General features: G+C 41.3%; 1 protein-coding gene across 2 annotated transcripts in view; it reads left to right on the top strand.

The window, feature by feature from the left end:
- Positions 1 to 9,805, top strand: part of AIG1 (androgen induced 1) — a 118,838-nt gene extending 109,033 nt beyond the window's left edge. For both annotated transcript variants that reach the window (XM_051613850.1, XM_051613849.1), the window contains 2 exons: positions 5,823 to 5,986; positions 9,130 to 9,805. In XM_051613850.1, coding sequence (XP_051469810.1) covers positions 5,823 to 5,986; positions 9,130 to 9,167 — 202 coding nt within the window. In that variant the 3' untranslated portion in view covers positions 9,168 to 9,805. The remainder of the gene's footprint in view (positions 1 to 5,822; positions 5,987 to 9,129) is intronic.
- Positions 9,806 to 20,633: the final 10,828 nt, after the last annotated feature.

The following is a 20,633-nucleotide window of genomic DNA, read 5'->3' as shown; positions in this document are numbered from 1 at the left end:
AGCTACCTGTACATAAATACAAACTTCTACTAAGCTTAGTCCATCCCAGAAGATGCCAGCACCATGTCATTCTAAGTATGTTTTGCATGTGACATTTGCAGCTGCAGTGTTCCAGGACTTGTCTTCTGACTGCGTAAACCACTTGATACCAGTAGCACAGTCTTACGACCCATGAATTGTTCAGCACCACTCAGATCAATGGAGAAGAATTCAGCATAAGAAACTGGAACGAGAGAGGATGATTGCTTTTATTTCCTAACTGATGACTGTTTATTGAACTTATTTTTAGTCTACAGAATTTCTAAACAACGTATGTTCCTGCTGTAGGTGACTTAGGCCTGGCTCGCAGGTGTAAGAAACCCAGCATCTTAATATGGCTGAGGTCTTAACAGTTCTGATTGATGCAAAACAAGCTGTCCTATGACATTAGGAGTGGGTGGGGGGAAAGGGAAAAAACATCATAAGGATTTATTGATATGTGCCTCACATCAGTCAGCATTAGAAACCAAAAGTAGAACAGATTTAGTGTGGGTCATTGTGCTCCTGCCTCTGAAAGCACAGGGTTGGTCCCTACTCTGTAACCACAAATGATTTGTTCATTGAAGTTTTGAGTGACTTAGCTGTTGTAAGCCTATCACCTCCTTTGGGAGACATTCCGTGATATAATAGTTCTGGATAAAGTTCTCACTTTCTGTGGTAAAGGAAGAGAGTGATGCTAGGGAAGATCATTCAATAAAAGCACAGAAAATGCCTGTGTTCTGGTGATTGGTAAGGAGTAGTCAGAATGGGAGCTGGCCTAGGATTTGTTTGGAACCAAAGATTCAGCCTTCCTTTCTGCCAGTCACTGGAAACTTGAAGAGCACAGAGGATGTGGGAGAGGATTTGCTTCTGCAAGAAGTGACTGGAAAGGAGCAGCCACAGTAGATCAGAGAAGTCATGTATCCGGGCTGTAGCTGTAGGTAATGTCAGATACTTCAGAAGTTTTAGGAGGCCATTTTGGAATAACCAGCTTGTAAGAGAAGTTTTCGTCCAAAACCTATGTCAAAAAGTAGATATTTGGATCCTTCAGTCTTGATGGTTTATATATCTTATACTCTCTTTGAATTTAAGCATAACTGTACACGTTCTTACTGCTCGTTCAGTCTTCTGACTCAGAAGCTTGCTAGAGTTGCATGGTATGGCCTAGGGAAGGAGAGTGGACTACAGTACTTCCAAACTTGAATACTTCAAAACTTTAATATCTTAATTGCAGTGATGTATCACTGAAAGACAGGGTAGAGCATTCCAGAGGTTAATTAGGTACCATTCAGAAAGATATTTCCATTATCAGACTTGAAGTGCTTCTTCTGTTATGAGGAAGAGTCTTAGGATCTCTTCAGCCATTTCATGGCATTATTATTCTCTGTCCTCTCATTCACTGCTCTTGAAAAGTTCCACAGCTCCTCACCCAACTGTTTCTGTTTCCAGAGCTGTTAGTAGTACTGATTGTTGTTGAGCTGCAGACTTCACTGAAGGACTCAACTTGGGTAGGAAAAGGGTGGAGACTCAGAGTTCAGACCACAGTGTGCTGCCAAGCTGTGATGTCTGTGCAAATATATTCAAACTCTGGTAGCTGACAGCAGCCATTGTGAAGGAGCAACCATTTTCTGCAACATCTCCTGTTGCAAAATCTTTTGGGTGTCATGGTTATCTGCTGTTGTATGGACGTGTTGAGCTTTTTTCTACCAGGACCAGGTTTTACACACACCATTGTAACAGCTGCATTACTCAAAGAGACAGATAGAGCACACAAAAACCAGAAGTTTCAGCAATTTTTCTGTAGTTAACTTTTCCTTATTAATAAAAGATCTATAGCCAAAGAATAAATGTAAATGTATCTTCTCTGCATAGTTTTAATTTTCTCTTGATTACTTTGACAGGGGAGATATACAACATCTACTGTATACTAGAAGTGAAAAACAGCTAACAAGTAAAAATTTTACAGATTTGTTAAAAAGAAGCAATATTGTGTGTTTTCAAATAGCTTTTTCTGATTTCTACACCAGCTGGTTCAAAACTGCCAAAAAATCACCACCTTTTTTAACAGACATTTTAATTTGAATACAGTATATGAATATTTCCATTCCTTCTTTTCTTACTGATCCAAACAAATTACTAAATGAGCTTGATGACCTGTAAGTAACACATTCATCTTTGAAACCATGCAGTTATATCTACATGGGCTGCCACAGAACCAAAACACAAGGAGGTTCAAATTAATTTTATCTTCTCAAAAGTAGCCAGTCCAGTTTTAGCTCAGACTTTTTCTCCGCAGTTTATTCTTACATAAATGACCCATTTTTTACACCTGTTCAATAACAGGATCTTAAATTGGATCTAGATTTGCACTCCTAAGTAAATCTTAATGCCTGCTCCCTTGTGCTTATCTAATAATGAGGCTGGACAGGAATAATGACTACTAGAATTGCAATGTTGAAGGCATTCATTAACATTAGTAATCAGCAAATTTGTGTGGAAGCTTTATGCCTATGGTTGATCACCCCTTTATTGTGTGGCATCAAGGTGGCTTGTATTCAAGCAGGAAAAAACTCTTTAAGAAGGGCCATCAGGTGAGGTTTCCATGGCAGCAGTTGTCCCTTTGCTGCTCCTGTTTGTGATATAGGCCATGCAGGGACACTCAGTGTCTCACTGCTCAGTGCAGAGAAGCCTAATATTACTCCCTCCTAGTGTAGTGAGCAGCTCATTTTAAGGAAGATCAGGATGGCTCCTCAGGTGGGTTTGTGACCATTGTATGGTGCTTGGTACCTCTTGTGCTCAAAGCATGAGTTCCTGCAGTGACACTGCACCAGGTCCAGATGTACAGCAGCTACACTGAATGCACAAGCAGCATCCCCAAGCAATGAATGGGCTCCTGTGGTGAGCAGCAGGGAGCAGAGTGCATGAGCTGTACTCAAAGACTCTGAGCTAACCAGAGATCGCCTGTAGCCAGGAGCTCCTCAGTGACTCATTAGTTGGATTAAAAAATATTTCCTCTTTCCAGCATAAATGCATTCTATTAAGTGCCACTTTTGCTTTGTTCATGAAGTTGACTACCTGTGTGCAGTTGGGAGGTCCCTTGAAAAGTCCCTCTGTAGAGGTGCTTTATAGTGCTGAACGGTTTTATCACACCAAAGAAAACAAGTGAAAAAGCAACCCTGGCTGATTTTTCAAGCTTTTTCCTTATAGCTTGTTTTTCACAGAATTATCATAAAACAAAAGCAAATGAAACTGGAAAGCTTCAAGCAGTAATAGACACTCCCTGCTAAGCCAACCTGGGAGTAGAGGGACATCCCGTTACCTTCTGCCCAACTGTCCCATCTTTTTCTTTGACTTTATTCTTTCACAGATACCTTTATCTTGTCAGGTTGATTCTGGCACAGATTGATGTTGTGGAAAGTAACTGCAAAGTACAGAGATAATTTTCCATATGTAAAGTGATTTGGGTTAAGGGGTTTTAATCTACATTTAGATTGTGCAGATTAATTTACTGACACATGTAAATTCCTACATGAAGTGTCCTTCTGTTAAGGGTTTGACTGTAATAAAAACATTGCTAAGGAGGAGGGAAGCTATGACAACCATGTACATTTCCAGGATGATGGAGACTCATTAAACAAGTATTATAAACTCTCTATGTGCCAGGCATTTATGGTAACAGTTTTGGGTGGATTTCTGTGTCTCTGCCCTTCAGGAGTCTGACTGTTCATCTAGTGATCAAAAGTCTTCCTTAAGCATACAGAAGTATTGGCAAGTTAAGCAAATGATACGGACATGGAAATCCCCATCAATAATAGTCTGTGCAGCTGCTGAGTCTTCTCTAGCTATGCTTCACTGTGAACTCCTCTCTCAAATTGCAGGTCAGAAGAGATTAATTTTCTTGAAGAGAGCCCAGCTGCTCACAGGCCTGTCTCCACTGAGCACTTTTCCCATTTAGCCTCTGTGATGTTTGCTCAGTTGTTTCATAGTGGAGTGGTTTGTATTGGAAGGGACCTTAAAGATCATCTAGTTCCAACCTCCCTGCCATGGGCAAGGACACCTCCCACTAGATCAGGTTGCTCAGAGCCCCATCCAGCCTGGCCTTGAACGATTCCAGGAATGGAGCAACCGCAACTTCCCTGGAAAACCTGTTTCAGTGTCTCACCACCCTCACACTAAAGAATTTCTTCCTAATCTCTAATCTAAATCTGTGCCCTTTCAGTTTAAAGCCATTCCCCCTCATCCTATTGCTCCATGCCCTTGTAAAAAGTCCCTCCCCAGCTTTCCTGTAGGCCCCCTTCAGCTACTGAGTATCTGAAGGCCCCCTTCAGATACAGGCTGCTATGAGGTCTCCCCAGAGACCTTCTCTTCTCCAGGCTGAACAACCCCAGCTCTCTCAACCTGTCTTCATAGCAGAGGTGCTCCAGGTCTCTGATCATCTTTGTGGCTCTTTGGACTCTCCAACAGCTCCATGTCCTTCTTATGTTGGGCACTCCAGAACTGGACACAGTACTCATGGTGGGGCCTCATGACATCAGAGTAGAGGGGGACAATCACCTCCTTTGACCTGCTGGCCACACTGCTGGGGATTCAGCCCAGGACATGGGCTGCAAGCACATATTGCCAGCTAATCAACCAACACCCCCAAGTCCTTCTCCTGAGACCTGTACTCAATCCATTCTCTGCCCAGCTGGTATTTGTGCTTGAGATGGCCCTGACCCATGTGCAGGATCTTGCACTTGGCCTGATTGACCTTGTTGAAGTTTGGCAATGTTTTCCTTTCTCAAATTCCACCTACTGGAATTTATGGACTCGTTCTGCTCCCTCTGACTTGAGCACTCACCATGTCAGATCTCAACACAAAATCTATCCTTTCAGAGGGTACAGGTATCCATTGCAGTGACACACAGCAAAACCACATACCTGGAGTGCTTCCTCAGACTGCATTGCAGTAAATGTGGTACCCTGTCTCTTGAGTTAGTGTACCAACAATCTCCACTGTGGCTGAATGCTAAAAACTTCTCTGTCACCAACAAACCATATCACAGAATCATAGAATGCCAGGTTGGAAGGGACCTCAAGGATCATCTGGTCCAACCTTTCCAGGTGCTACTATAATTTATATGAGATGGCTCAGCACCCTGTCAAACTGACACTTAGAACTGTCCAGTGTGGAGGAATCTACCACTTCCCCTGGGAGACTATTCCAATGTTTGAGTGTCCTCATGGTGAAAAAGTTACCTCTTGTGTCCAATCGGAATCTCCCCAGGAGCAACTTGTGCTCATTACCCCTTGTCTGTGTTTCTGGCAAACCCAGAAGCTGATGCACTTGCCAGGTATAGTGAGAAGAAGCAGCAGAAACACAAGTTAAAAATGAAAGAGGGATGCTGCAGAAAACAGAGAGTTTGTCTGTGTAGAAGAGCCTGGAGAACTGTGAATGCTCTTTGGATAAGAACCTTCTTGAAACAGAGGGTGCTGCAGGTTCCACACCGCTGCACAAAACAGGAGTGTGTGTTCCTCATAAATATAGGTGCAGCAAGGAAACACCTGCCTACATCAGAAATGAAAATGGAACAACTGCTCTTACTAAGTTTAAAACAAAGCAGTAAGAGTGTGGGAAATCAGTCATCGTTTCATCGTTCGGCATGTCTGTTCTGGGTGGATGTCATCCAGGTACTCCAGTTCAGTTGCAACTTGCAGCCCTTTCAAATAATTGCTTTTCAGGTTACGGTAGCTAAGCCTGTAGCCTAAACTACTTTTGAAAAACAGGGCTGTAAGAGTCAGTACTTGTTTTTGTTTTCTTTCAGGATGTGCTGGATTCACCACGTTGCAGGAGTGTGGGTGTACCCACTTCTTGAGCACCTCAGCGCAGGTGTCAAAATAATCTTTTTTGCTGCTGCTACTGTAATAATTAACATATTCTACTTGGTGGGAGAGGCCCTGAACAACTACATCTGGGATACCCAAAAATGTGAGTATTATTTTAGGAATATTAACTCATTAAGTACACCACAGGGACTTGAGTATACTCCCCTGAAAGTTGAGAGGGTTTTAAGCTGGCTAAAACAAAAGAGAATGACAGAAGTTCCACTGAAATGTCTTGCTCTCTTGCTCTTAAGAGCAGCCAGATAAGTAGGGTAGCTGCTGAAGAGCGTGATAAGCTATGAATATGCATTCTTTGTTATAGCTTCCAATACTAATTTAAAAGCTGTTTGCAATTACCTGAGAGGTTTACAACCCACTTAGTTTTCAGCCCACTTGTTAGCTGATGAACCCACTCAGTGCAGCTAGAATAAAGTATAGTTCTGTGGGAATGCTGTTAATAATAAGCTTAGACTTAGAAAAAAATACATATTCTTTTAGTATGTTCAGATATAGTGCTTTCTGCTTATAAATTTACTGAAGGAAAATTAATTTGTTTATGCCAGTAAAATAATAGGTATGAAAGATCATCTTAGTGCAGGGGAAACATAACTGGGTAGACTCTTCCATCGTCTGTCCTGTCCAGGCCACCCATTGCTGAGTAGAGGAAAAAGGAAATTCAGACAAAAACAAGATTAAAAGTAGGTTCCTTTAATCTAGGAAAGATGTTTTCATTTATCAAATTGTCTGAAATAAACAACATTCGTAATCACTGCAGTGGCAAATCACAAGTGAAGTGAAATCCATGATCCATGGAAATTTGGCATTACAGTTGTTGGGTCTATAACACGTTGGGACTGAACAGCCTTCTTCCCCTTTTGGGAAACTTTGTTTGTGCTGATCAATACAACATTAATTCACATGGTGGTTTACTGTGCACACAAATCTCTTTTAACAAGTCCTCCAGTACTAGGTAGAACCTAATGCCAGAAGCTCAAAATATTTTTACTTGTCATTTGCTGGTATTAACAGGCAGGTATCAAGTGTCTTCTTGTTCTTGCTCTAGAACCAGCAATCATTGGTCAGAGTGTTCAAGTCTGGTTTTCAGTCCTCAGTTTGATGTCACATTCACATCTATTTAACTTATTTTGCTCAGGAATGAAGTTTCTAAAAAAGGCAGCTGCAGGGAATCATTTCACTTGGCCTAAGTCCTGTATGAAGAATAATAATGTGGTGAAGTGTCACATGTTCTTACCAAGTCCATGAATAAGGAAATGGTGGAAAATCTCCCTCGCTATTCTACGATATGCGTAACAAAATCCCTGCTGCTTGTGGCCCTCTGCCTAGAGGAGCTAATGTCAGTAGGGTCATTCTTCAAGCTCTTCCAAGGTTCACCATGGCCTTACTAACCTCTCCATCATCTCCTTGATTTGGTTAAAGAGTATTGATCCAAAGTGCTCTGTGGCTCAAGCCCTTGAAATGCCATGAATCACCTGCTGCTTTGCTGAGCTGGAAGCACTTTGCGTAAACCTAACCGGAAGCAAATGGCAGGCATGGCACAAACAGCAGAGATGCCAAATGATGCCAGTTTGGCACCGTGTAAGACTTGGGAAAATATTATTTGAAAACTGTACATTTAAAAGGCGCTTTGAGCAGTAGGTTTGCAAGTGAAAGCAGTCTGCCTTGAGAAGGTTTCTGGGGTAAGAGGGGGTTGTTTGGATTTGGAAGTTTTTTCCTTTTCCTCTGGACATGCATTAAATAAAACCTCACTACTGACAAAATGATTTGCAGTTAGTTTTTCCAAGTGAAACCACAAACATGGTAGGCAAGGAAAAATTTGCCCTTTGTACAAGCCAGTGTCTGTCCACAGTTTTGAGGGTATCTGCATTCCTGCCAAACTATTTGATGCATCTGCAGTACAGTGCTTCAGAAGAAAGGAAAGAGGCTCTTTTAAAAAGACAAATTAAACAGCTCATTTAAAACTATTGGGAAAGTTCCTTCCAGCATAAAGCAGAAGTCTCAAGATTGGCTCTGGAGCAGCCTTGTAACCCACTGTAATCTCTTGGACTCAGCCTCGTTTTGGTTGTTAAACCTTAACTGTGGCTCTTCCATTACATTGGTTTGCCAGCAACACCCAGGGCCATTGTACTGGGGCAGCTGGCAATGAACAGACCCATTTGTTTCTGTGTTGCTTCTTTCAGCAAAGCAGCTCTGCAGTTATGCTTTCTAACTGCAGATGGGTCTTATTGTTTCCCAGATTGGAATTAATTAACCATTTTTTTTTAAGTGACTGTCATCTAGGCATATATTGAATTCGCAGGTGATCTTACTTGTGACTGGGTTTTCCTCTCAGCATTCTCAAAAATTGCTTCTCTTCTGCCTTCAGTCCTCAGAAGTCTTTATTTTCCAGCATGCAGCAGGCCTGAAAGCCTCCAAAAGAAATATTTGTATTTGAGATGTCTGGCAGAGAGGGCTTAGTCAGAAGAACAATACTTTTGTCGGATACCACTAGTAATTCATTGTCCAAGAACAGGCATATGAAATAGCTGAATGTTTTCATTGCCAGAAAAAACACAATCTGCTGCCCAGCCCAGGCTTTGCTCAGCATAGAAAAGAGACAAATCCTGCAGCGAGGATAAGTTCTTTAAGGAGCCCTACATTCAACTTGGCCCTCCTGATACTACTGAAGAGTAGAGAGAGACACCCTATCAACATTACTTACTACATCACCCATTACTATCAGAAGTAATCGATTCTTCGTTCTTGTACTCTCAGAAAAGGGAGACATACTTGCAAATATTTAAAAATCCAGTGTTGAAATGGGGAGGGATGTGTACATTTATTGAATTCTGAGTCACAATTTTAAAAACTTTCAAATAAAGTCACCTGCTTAGCTTCAGCAGTTGTAATATCTAATTTGCTTGTAGGTGGGCAGAGGAGGTGAGGGAACTAGCTGATCCCAGAGCTGTTCAGCAGTCAAAGGCTGCTGAGGGGGTTAGGCTGATTTGAAAATGGCCTAGAAGAAGAGGGGGTTGTACATTCCAGTACTGGACAACCGCTGCCATCAGGTGAGCAGATGCTCTTTTTGTTCACGGCAGATGAAGTAACATGTTCAAGAGCATGTGAGCAGCAAGGGAGAAATGAGCAATTGAGGGAAAGGAAAGATTAATGCATAAGAAGAACCTCTCTAAGTAAACTCTTAATTTTTGATCATTCAGGGATTTTTAGAAGCTGTTCTCCATATGTTTTCAGGTCTTGAAGAAGGAAAAGACAAGCCAAAACTGGACTGAACAATAGAGGCAACATGGAGGATTGTTTAGTGTTCAATGGAAGATTTCTCATCTCTAACAGAGGCTGACAAGAAGAGGAATGTTTTGGAAAGGAGGAAGTTAGTTTATTGGGCCCTTTGCTCGGTGCAAGGATATTTTGGGGTTTTATATGGAGGGAAAATTATTTCAGTTAAGAATAATAATAATGTTTCAACCTCCATTCCTATTTCTCCATGCTTGCATGTGACATACACATTTAATATGTATATTTATCTCCACAACACTGTCCACATGGATTTCTTGCATCGTATGTCATTAAATCATTAAGTCATTAAATCTTTTCACTTCCACCAAGAAAAGTAAGTGAATTCTCTGTATTGTTTGGGAAAAACTTAGCCAGGTAGGACTAATACGGGGAAACAAAACATTCCAATAAATTTCAAAGTACAATATAAAAATACAGTAGGAGTTAATTGCATGAATGTATCTGAAGAATTCAATCTGACTGAAATATTAATGTAACACAGTGTAACAGCTGCCTTACGTCAGTGATGTTAATAATTTCATCAGTCCAGTTAAATCTTATTTACAGTGTTAGACTATCTAAATATGATGCAACTTTTCTTAAGCGGGCCTAAATAAAGATCTGATTATCCTTGCGTTTCTGTTTCTTCATGCTGATTCTTGAAACTCTAGATAGACTGATGGCATTTGAATGATACATTTTTGGATTTTCCACCCTCAACTGCAGATGATATTATTTCTACATGAGGATTTTTCTACTTAATTTTCTAGTACAAGATCTGATCCTGCATTTTCAAGTTGTAAGTTCTCGATAGATGGGCTGAGCCATTAGTGTTGTACCAGAGAGAGCATTTAAACCTTACTCCAGGAAGGCACGTAAGCAGATGTTAAGATTAAACATATGCCTGTTTGTATTAGGAATTCAGTTGCAAAATACTAGTGATAATTTAAATTCGACAGGATTCTGTTTAATTATCAGACAATCAAGAAGGAACAATAGTAGGCAGAAAATTCGTATAGAATTAAAAGGAATGAAATAATTTTCAGCTAGAAATTATTTATAAAAAAGTAACTTTAAGATCTCAGTGTCTTGGTATGCTCATCACATATTTATTCATTAGTGTATTTATATGTATTTAGTTTAACACGTGCAGAGCACTTCAACGATGTATAATTTAAAGTGTAATTTTTATTCTGCAGAGTTTTATTATGACTTAACCATGTTTCTACTCTGAAACAGTTCTGGGGGAAACTTATCTCCTACAATTCATCACATACTTCCAAAGTATTTTTTTAATGTGTCATAGGAAACACTGCACAAGTTCAGCAATGTGCTTTAGGGTTGATTTGCTTCAAAAATAAGGCTTCTGTGATTATGCTGTCTTTGTGACTGACTGTCCTCTCATTAATTTATAACTTGTTGATCAGAGTTGCAAAGATCTCAAAGCTAGGCAAGTTACTAGAAAGTACCTGGAAAAAAAGTGGCCGATAAAGAAGGGGCTCCTCTGATGGTCCCACAGAGGAAGAGGACAGGACACACAAAACCAGCAGAACTGGAAGCAAATTAGCTGTAGCGAAGTGGCCTTGTGTGCTGGATCTGAGCTGTACATTACATATGCACAGTTAATACTGCAACATGGTTACTCTACCACAGATAACGAGTGCTTTGTTGTGATAGGTGTTTGATAATGGGCCCGATACGATGTTTGTTGTTCGCAACAGGCTTTCAAGGTACAGGAAGGAAAGGAAACACGTTTAGTGAACTAGGAACTGCTTAAAGTCACTGCTTCTGAAAGCTCTGGTAGCGCATGGAAGTACTGGTGGACAATGAATATGCTAAAGAATTTGGTTGTACTTTCCAGCAACAGCAGCAGCAGCAGTGACAAACATTGTGAGAGATTATCAACTGCAGCTTAGGGTGGGAAGCCCAAAGCACAAACCCTGTTGACTTGTCATTTTAAGAACTTGCACAACTTATGCTCTGCCAGTAAGACTAGGACATTTCTGCTTTTCTTTAATTTCATGAGGATTATTTCCTTCACTGAATTCAATAATTAATTATGATGGAAATAATGTGTTAAATAAAAATAAGAAATGCCAAAATGTCACCCAGCTGTGTACATTCTGCTAGAGCACACTCTGGACATTTCTGCTGTATTTATTGCACCACTGAATGGCTGAGACCTCAAAACCTGGATGTTGCTGGAAAGATTCCTCTTTCTCAGTAAGTTTTGCTCCTGCTTACGGTAAGTTTTTCTTCTAATATCATGTCATTTTAGGTGATACTGGAAAACTAGCAACAATATGAAGAGAAGAGAGACATCAGAGATGAAGATTGTGTGCCTGAATCCATACATATGTGTCCAAGTGAAATAATCCCTTTCAGAGGTAGAGTTTAGGGACACTTAAAAATACATCCCTCATATCTGTGAATTTGTGACTATTCAGCACCTTAAAATAATAAAATCACCAAGCTTAGATCTCAGTTAAGCCTCTGAGGCTGACAGTGTTGGCCAGAGGCAATATATGTGACACACAATGTGTTCAGTTTAATTTGGTTTGAGGAAATTTATAGTATTCCAAGAAGGTTTGAACTCAGTTTGTCTTTTCAGATATCAAAAAGTTCTTCAACTCCTATGAGCTCTGAATCACGGATTTTAAAGTCAAAAACATTTTAGAGCATTAAATCCAGCCTATGATGTATGAACCATGATATAAATAACTTACAGGCCTGTGTACCCAGAGCGCGCTCTCCTAGACTGTGTTCATTCCCTTTAGAATTACACAATCCATCATTCTTAAGAACGATGATGGATGAATGATGACTAAAGTAAAAGTCACTTGTAAGCTTGCCAAATTTCAACCATCTTGACTGAAATTGTCCCTGAAAGGTATTTCTCTTGGGGAAAGTATTTTTTGGGTGGAAAACTTTTTGTCAGAACAAGTCATCTATTTCAAAGTGCAAGTCTGTGAAAAAAAAATAGTAATGTCTGGAAAACTTTTCTCTACTTCTCTGTTGCTGTAGAACTGGGTCTTTGGAAGAAGGACAGTGTTTATGTTAGTAATACTTCTGAATTTATGGGGAAAATCTATTTGTCCAAGTTTTAGAAAAAATATACCTGCACTTCCCTGTAGTGCACAGGTAATTTTCCAAAGTGTTTATCAGTTCTGGGAATGATCCATACTGTGGCTGAACAGGATTTTCCCTACTGTCCCTGATCTGCTGATGTTCTCCAGGCCTGACTACTCAAGACACACACCAGAATGGGGACCCCAACTTTGATTCCCATGTAAGCTGCCTACTGGGATTGTTTAGTTTGAAGAAGAGGAGGCTGAGGGGAGACCCCATTGCTCTCTACAACTACCTGAAAGGAGGTTGTAGAGTGGTGGGAGTTGGCCAGGTGAAAAAACACTAGCCTTTCCCTTGAGAACTGCAATAAAATTAAATTAGTAATGTTTTTTGGGTATGTCATAGCTGTAATGATAAACCACATAGAAAACTCTGTAGAGGAATCATTAGTTTTGTTGTCGGAGAAGAATATAGCATGCAGTAAATAAGACAGGCTGCCACACCTAGAACCACAAGGAAAAAACAAAATACAGTTTCATCACTCAGTGAGCACCATCTATCATGTGTTATGAATGAGACACAGGAAAAAATATTGTGTGATCATCTAATTAAAGGCGATATCATCATTCATATTAAAAGGGGCCAAATTAAGGTTGAACAGCCAGCTTTAGTGCTGACATTACCTCACTCTTGAGTGCCTGACTTAGCAATCTTAATAATAATCCCTTGACTTAGTATAGAACACAAAATGGGGATTTTAAAATATTTTTTTAAAGACTGGTTAGGAAGTCTAGCCTAGGAGTTGCCATGAATTTTGGTATGACTGTATCTCCTATTGGGCTTTAGGATGCTCTTCCTCACTTTATGTATGCATTTAGCCACCCCAAAACATATACACACAGTTCCCATACCACTCTGTTACAAAGAGGTTGCCATAATTTGCAAACTTCCCACATTTTCAAAATTAAATTATTTTAGTCTACGGTTTAGCGCGTGTGTGATAAAACTGTAATTTGCTGTCTCTTAATAGCAGCCATTGCCCTTTTTAAAGAAATATGACAAATATTTTCCCTGACTTTAACTTGATTCTTTGCTTCTCTGCCCACATGAGTAATATTAGCTTAATTACTACCAGTACATGTCAAAGCCACTTGAACACTGGGACTGGACTGACAAATGGCTAACCGTTCTACAGGCTCCCACATGGCAGTTTTTAATCACCGTGCAGAAGGCACTTGCTTCTTAGTTTTTCCTACTGGATTTGCTATTCAAAGACTATTTCAAATCCTAATAATAACTTCTTCTTTGCCCGTTATTTTCTATGAAGATTGGTCAGTCTGCAGGGCTCTGATAGCCTCTGGTAGCCTTTGAAGACTCAGGTACCATTAGACTGAACACTGAGAGGAATTATAATCTAAAAGCTGAGTTCAAGCATAGTCCTGAAGTCCATCAATCTTAGATTAGCATCACTGAGCTGGGTTTGGTGTTCATGCCTTGGAAGTAAAGGAGCAAGCAGTAGGACATGTTTAAGTGAGGTTGCCTCTGAATGCAGCCGTGGAGATGTTATGCTACTAATCCTGTCTTTTAACACTCCTGTATTTGTGTGAACAGCAGCAAATGTTGGTGACAGATGTTGTCCATCTGCAGCAGCAAGGGGAAGCACCTACTCAAAGTGTTATGCATACTAGGAGATGAGGTCATCCCGGCTAGGATATCCCAGCTGCTCTGCACTGCTCCTGGTGTTCAAAGCTTCACCTGCTGCTGTAGCCAACTGCTTCAACTGGGGCCATAGATATTGCAGGGAAGGAAAGAAACCTCGGAGTTCTGTTACATATTTGGGTCATTATATTGGGCCCACCGTGTTCATATGTGTTGTAAAAGTGCAAATGTCTTTCAGTGCGATCTAGCTGCAGACACCTGTTTAGAAAAGTACTTAAGCACGTACTTAACTCAAAGCACATGCACAGATGCCTTTCAGCACAGGGGCTTTGCTGAAGGAGGAGGCAAGTGGACTTGCAGGTGGGATGCTTTCTGTAGTGCTTCTCATGCTGCAATTAAAGAGGTTTTTTGCAATTAGGGTGAAAAACAGGTCGTTTGCGCATAGTGACTTCCTCTTGCTCATATTAACTCTTAACTGTCCAATTTAAAGACCATAAACATCAAATGTATTTAGTGTATACTTCCCAAATTAAGCAATTTTATTTTTATCAAAAATGCACTGTTTGTTTGTTCAAATAACAGATGGAAATCAATGGATTTTAATGTAACCCAGAAGATCAAGTTATAGTCTTACTCCATTGAGTGCCCCTTTCTTGTTCAGACCACAGCTGTAAAGGGATTTGAACCTCAACACAATAAATGCCAGTATGGAAACTTGAAAGGTAGACCACAGACTTCATGGCCTACTGGAGGAAGTATCTGCTGTTCCTTAGAGCTGTGTAAAACAAGATGTAAGTAAAATAGCACCTTTTCATATAGTTCATCTTGTAGCTAGTCATGGTGTTCAAGTTATATATAGCTTGTGTATTAAGAAGTAAGCATCTACCATTAGGCTGGAGAAGTATCTCTGCAGTGTGCATTCTAAATATAGAGGTTGCTGTGGTACAGTCTGTACTAGGACATAATATCTCTTTGCTTTTTTATTATGCCAATGATAGTCAACACTATGTGTATTGTGTACAGACACATATCTACATATATCCACACGTGCATATATGTGTACATACAGACACACATGATCTTCTGTAGAAAAAAAATGACAGATGTTAAAAGGCCATTACTTGCTTACTATGGAAAGAAATCAGAAGGTGGAAGGTACCATTCTTGACACAGGCAGTAATTTCATCATGACTCCAAGCTGTCAGCTTCCTGTGCTCCAGCTTCTCCCCTGGGAGTAAGGCTGCTGAGCTGCTGGCCATCCTGTCCATAGCAATAGGGACAATGTGTGGCTGCAGTACATTGCAGTTCTGGTTGCTTAGTTTTGCAGGCAGAGCAGTGCCTGGCCAGCTTTCTGTATGCAATAATCTTAGCTTATTTACTGTGTAAAACAAAGTAAGTTTTTCTTCTATAATAATGGTTTCCAATTTGGCTTCTAAATTTACACCTGACAGATGTAATGGGTTAAAAGAGACAGAGGTCACCCTCTTACTGGTATTAAGCTTCAAACCATTTTCTTTAGAGGTGGCTTAACAGAACAGGAGTATTAGTCGAGGAGCAGGAAGAGGCAATTAAGTGCTCAATACTTAGAGAGGCAGCAAAAACTATTATCATGTGGGACTTCAACTACCTGTACACAGTCTGACCAAGAGTCACCACAGGACAAGTTGTAAAGGAATTTCTTGAATGGTTATTTCTTGGAACAAGAAGTTGTGGAGTACACAGGAACAGGGAGGGCTCTCAAACCTGGGTGAAGCTCAGGAGCTCATTGAAGGCATAATCCCAGCTGAACCATTAAGTGTTACTGACCACGACATAATTATATTCACCCTCCCTGGGGAAGGTAAGGTACCAAAGCTTTGTACAGTGACCCTGAAACTTGGAGAGGAGTGGTGGGGAGGACAGGAATACAGGTAGGGGAAAAGATATAAAAAGTTGGCACCATCAGAAGGTGACTTGCCCTCAGCACAACTTTTTAAAAAGGAGCTCCCTTGACACAGACAATGGGAGCTTCTGCCACCCTACAGGAACATTTTGCAGTGAGCTCTCATGAGACAGCTCTAGGGAGCTGTCTGAGAAAGAAGACCAAGAGAAGATTAACTAACCTAGTTAGAAAAGTCACCTCATTGAGGTGTAGCCCACAGATGCATCTCCAGCCCAGAGAGAAGCACTCAGTCAAAGTGGGTTTTGGTCTCTCTCTGCTGAGGCCATGGAGTTAGCAGAATTTTGAGCCCATTCCTTGAAGAAGAAGCTACTGAGATGTAGCTTCTACCCTTATGTAGAAATGGTGCCATAGCCATACTGCCAAGGATAGCACAGGTCTGAGGAAAAAATACATAGGTATGTGACAGTCTATTGGGATGGTTTTAATATCAGAACCATTGGTGGGGTAGGCACAGTTAGAGGCATATATATATATAGTGGTGTGATTATATTCCAACGTGGTCTAGTTTTACAGAGTTTTGAAGGGAGCCACAGTACTGAATAGGCAGTAAGCTTAGAAAGAGGTCCACTGGATGACCTGAATACAATTAAATCAATAACACTTGTAAAATTAAATGCCTGGCTGCCACTGCTGTCAGCTTTGCAAAGGAGATTTCACTGCACAGTGTTGCAAAAGTGGTTTTACTGCAATGTTGCAGCATCCCATTTGTAGAGGCCCACAGCTTAGCCCTGTGTAATGTGCAGTACTTCTCCTTCAGTGGGAAGTCTACATAGCCCAAACCATCCTGGGGTTTGGAGGGACCTTGGCTGCAAACATGTATTCTGCTCTGCTCTGCTCTGCTCTGCTCTGCTTGTGAACTCGGCTCCCACACAGGGCACCAGATGTACTGACATGTGCCATGGGGACAGTTGGTGTGTGTGTCTGGAGATTTCAGACTAACACAAAGGAAAAAAAAAAAAAATATATGTAAGACTTTGTTTAATAAACACTAATTATGCAGATACTGGAAGATTTCTAATTCCTTTCAGCACTTTTACTCAGAATTTAGATTCTGCTGGATATACTTAATTTTTTTAAACCCTCTACATTTTGCAGCTTACACATTTGCATAGCGTAGGACTACTGTCAGGAACATACATCTGCAGATCTGGGGCATGAGCTGTTCTCATCATTTCAGTGGGATGGAGAAGAGAAAACAGTTCAAAGGAGGAGGATGGGGGAAGGGAAGCATTTCCATATTTTGTTTAAGGACTCATAAAGCCACACAGGCAAGTGTGTCAATCATGAGATGTATTTCTCTATTTAATATTGTCAGGAATACAAAAGTTCACAGAGCACATGTGTGAGAGTGCTGTGCTGCCTTGACTACATGATCTGCATGATACATGTCGGAAGAGAGGAATGTTGCTATGGCAATTCTCTCCTTTCCTGAATACTAAGTTGACAAAGAAGCCAGTCCACAATCAGGCAAGCTCACTTATGAACTTGCATGCTTGAGATGCTAAATATTATTTATAGTTTCCCTTGAAAGGAGACAACATAATTTTCTGCCATGGTCTCTTAAGGCCCCATGCCCCATTCCTCCTGCATTCCCAAGGCTTACATGATTTGGAAGCTACTGAAGGCAGAGATTTAACTGAATTCTGTGCTGAGACTGTTGGGGTTTTCCCTCATCTTATACAGTGTCCTTCAATTTCCATCTTGCTAAGAAGACAACAGACAGGTCTTTCTGCATTTCCAAGTCATCTTGCTGTTTTATAAAGTTCTGGACCAGGCAATCCATAAATCCTTACTTTTCACCTGCAGAGAAGTAGCCTGTTCTCATTTCCATTTCCCCCTAGCACGACAATGAGAAAGGGAGGGACTGGAAGCTTGTTGCTCCCCCTGCCAGCTTTTTAGATGGGTGACCCTTAGAGCCCATCAAGTCCCTACTTGTAGAATTGAGCCTTTCCCACTGTGCTGTGTGGGCACTGTGATGGGAAAGGGATGGCTTTACCACTGGCTCTCCTAATTGCACCTTTGCTTTCCCTTTGAAATAATACTCAGTTTTCCTTTCTGCCCTAAAAATCTATGTAGCACTGCTTTGTGGAACCAAAGCAACAGGCAGCTCCATTGCAGAGGTGCCAAACTTCAGTATATGCAGTGGTTTCTGTATTACTGTGTTTCCCATTGCCCATTCTATCATATTTTCTGGTAGCAGGCTCTGGTTTCAGTTATTTTCCTTTTACCTTTCATTTTGTAGGCTGGCAAAATTTTCTAAGACAGTTCAGGCACTCCAAGAATGAAGGAAAAATAGACTGTATTGTCCATATTTTAAAGGGTTCCTTCAAATTAATCAGTCACATTGGTTTTATTTTGGGCATTTTTATTTTTTTGGTCAGGATGGATACTGCTCTAGGGAACTGTGCAGGGAAGGTGGATGTAAAAGCCTCATCTGATGTGCTGTAAATGAGACAGGACAGCAGAGGAAGAGAACAAGAGAGAATATGAAAGTTGCTTTGCAGAACTGGATGCTCTTCTTAGTTGTGTGATGCTGGGTAAGTTACTTAATTTTACCACTGCGCAGTTGGCCAGAAACTATTTTTGTAGTTTGAAATGTTTATTTAGCACCTCCCATGGTATCTAAAAGTACTAAGACAAATGAGTTCTGCAAGAGCGAATGACCAAGGCAAAAGGTATCACTGAAAATTATGGCAGTGTATATATCAAATCGCTCCAATACCCACCTCAAACAGAGGATGTACCCAGCATATGGATTTGATACTTTAGTGTCCAGTTATAGAGTAACAAAGTAAAATAATCTGTCATGGGGACAAGCATGACCAAGACAACAATAAAAGAGAAATTTTATGTCAATATTAATGCCAGTACAAATTCCAATAAGACCTACCAAACTCTCTCAGACAAGTCACATATTGGTGTAGATGAAGAGGCATCCACAAATAGAGGACACCTTTGGGAACCTGGAGGAGCAGGTGCTCTCCAGAGAAATGTGCCCTCCTGATGCAGCATTAATTTATTCCCTGTAGGAACATGAAACAAATGGAAGAATTTCAAATTTAAGACTTAATTTTGAAATGTGTATGCAGGGGTAATTTGCCCCCCCTCTCCCCAGTCTCATTGACTTAATTATTTTGTGTCTGGTTTCTACAGTGCTTATCAAGAGAGCATCACTCAGTCCAGCTGGTCTGAGTTTTTTCATACCCATCTGACTCAGAGGCAGAGCTTCAAACCACAGTGGCCAGTACAGAGAGATCAAAAGTTTCCACAGTGTAAAGCACACAGAAGTGAAAAGCATTTACTTGTTCAGCAGGATTAACACAGAGAAGAAGCTTAGCAGTATTCAGCCAACCAGACCTAGTATTCTTAAACTATGCTCTTTCTTCTTTCTTTTCCATCTGAGCTCTTTTTGTTTCCAGAGATTTAAAGGACAAACTTGAGAAGCCACCCCTGCTGCAGGTACTTTCTGTGTTTCTGGGTGAGCGGGCCAAGAAAAACAGCAGATGAAGATCATTTTCCTACAGTGTTTTGCACCAGCTAGGAAAGATTATGAACTGCAGCAGAAAATTCACTGACATTTTTAGCATATATCGCAGCTTGGCCTGCTGAAGTGAGAACAGTGCATGTTGCTTTCTGATGGGCAACATTGCCAAGCCTTCAGGTCACAATGTTTTGCTGCAGTTACCTAAAGCAGGTGTGGGTGTCACATTGGATGGACTGAGAAGCTTAGGATTTCTCTGTTCAAAGAATGACTTTTACCTGCCAAAAGCTGTATACAATCATGAAGCATCACCTGGGACATGACCATGAGAGCTTCCTTGGCCATGCTGTTTGCAGGCTGCCAGCCTCTAGTGACTGCAGCACGACCCCTTTGCTTTCCCCACCAAAGATGAGAATCACTTGATGGTCCCTGGAAGAGCTCCTTAGCTTGCATGGCCATGAAAAAACACAGGAGCTGGAGGAAAATGAGATTTATTCAGAGAGAGGGTGTGAATCCAATTAGAGCAAAATAAGTCTACAGTACACATTTCTTTCTCACCTCTGCAGAAGCTAATCTAGCTAATCCCTTTGTGTTGTAACAGGAAAATAATCGATCCCTTACAGCTCTGCAGCCAGTATCGGAGGTTGCAGGCAGCAAACACCAGCTGGCCAGGCCTCCAGCCCATCCAGCTCAGCCTTTGTTACTGTGAGCCAGCAGCTGCCTCTGGTGTGTCCTCAGACTTTCTGCTGCTGTGCCTAAACGCAAGCACCGACTTGGGGCCACATCTCATTCTCTTTTTCCCAAATAAACATTCTGTTTTGCTGCTGTGATGTGAGTTTCCTAAATAAGAAGTTCTTCTGGGAAAGAGATCTTCCTGTGTGCTCTTGAGAGGAGCCAGTCATTTCTTGTGGCAGCCGGGGTGTTCACACAGGCTGCACTGACATCCTGTGGCTCGATTTCCCCGCCCGGAAGGAACACAAAGGGACAGCTTCAGTCCTGCTGCCTGTCCCCTCCACATCCCCCCTCTGCTCCCTGTGGGTCACTGATGCCCATCTAAACCCTCTGGCAGGAGAAAGGGAACCAGCCCCCTTGCTAGCTCCTGCCCATTGTGCCAGGCTGGTGGACACAAGACCTGATGTCACTACAGCCACAGACACTGCCATCCTGGGGACCGAGTGATTGTATCCATCATCCCTTGCCCCTCCTCTTTTTTGGCATTCCCTGAATCACTGCCCACAGCAGCAGGGCTGGGTGAGGATGAGCTGTAGTGACCCATCACTGGGTGGGGTGTTTCTGGAAGGGCAGGGGCTT

The sequence above is a fragment of the Apus apus genome, chromosome 3, assembly GCF_020740795.1.
Source record: "Apus apus isolate bApuApu2 chromosome 3, bApuApu2.pri.cur, whole genome shotgun sequence".
NCBI classification, from domain to species: Eukaryota; Metazoa; Chordata; class Aves; order Apodiformes; family Apodidae; genus Apus; species Apus apus.
The sequence above is the reverse complement of the archived record's forward strand: the minus strand, read 5'-3'. Positions and strand labels throughout refer to the sequence as shown.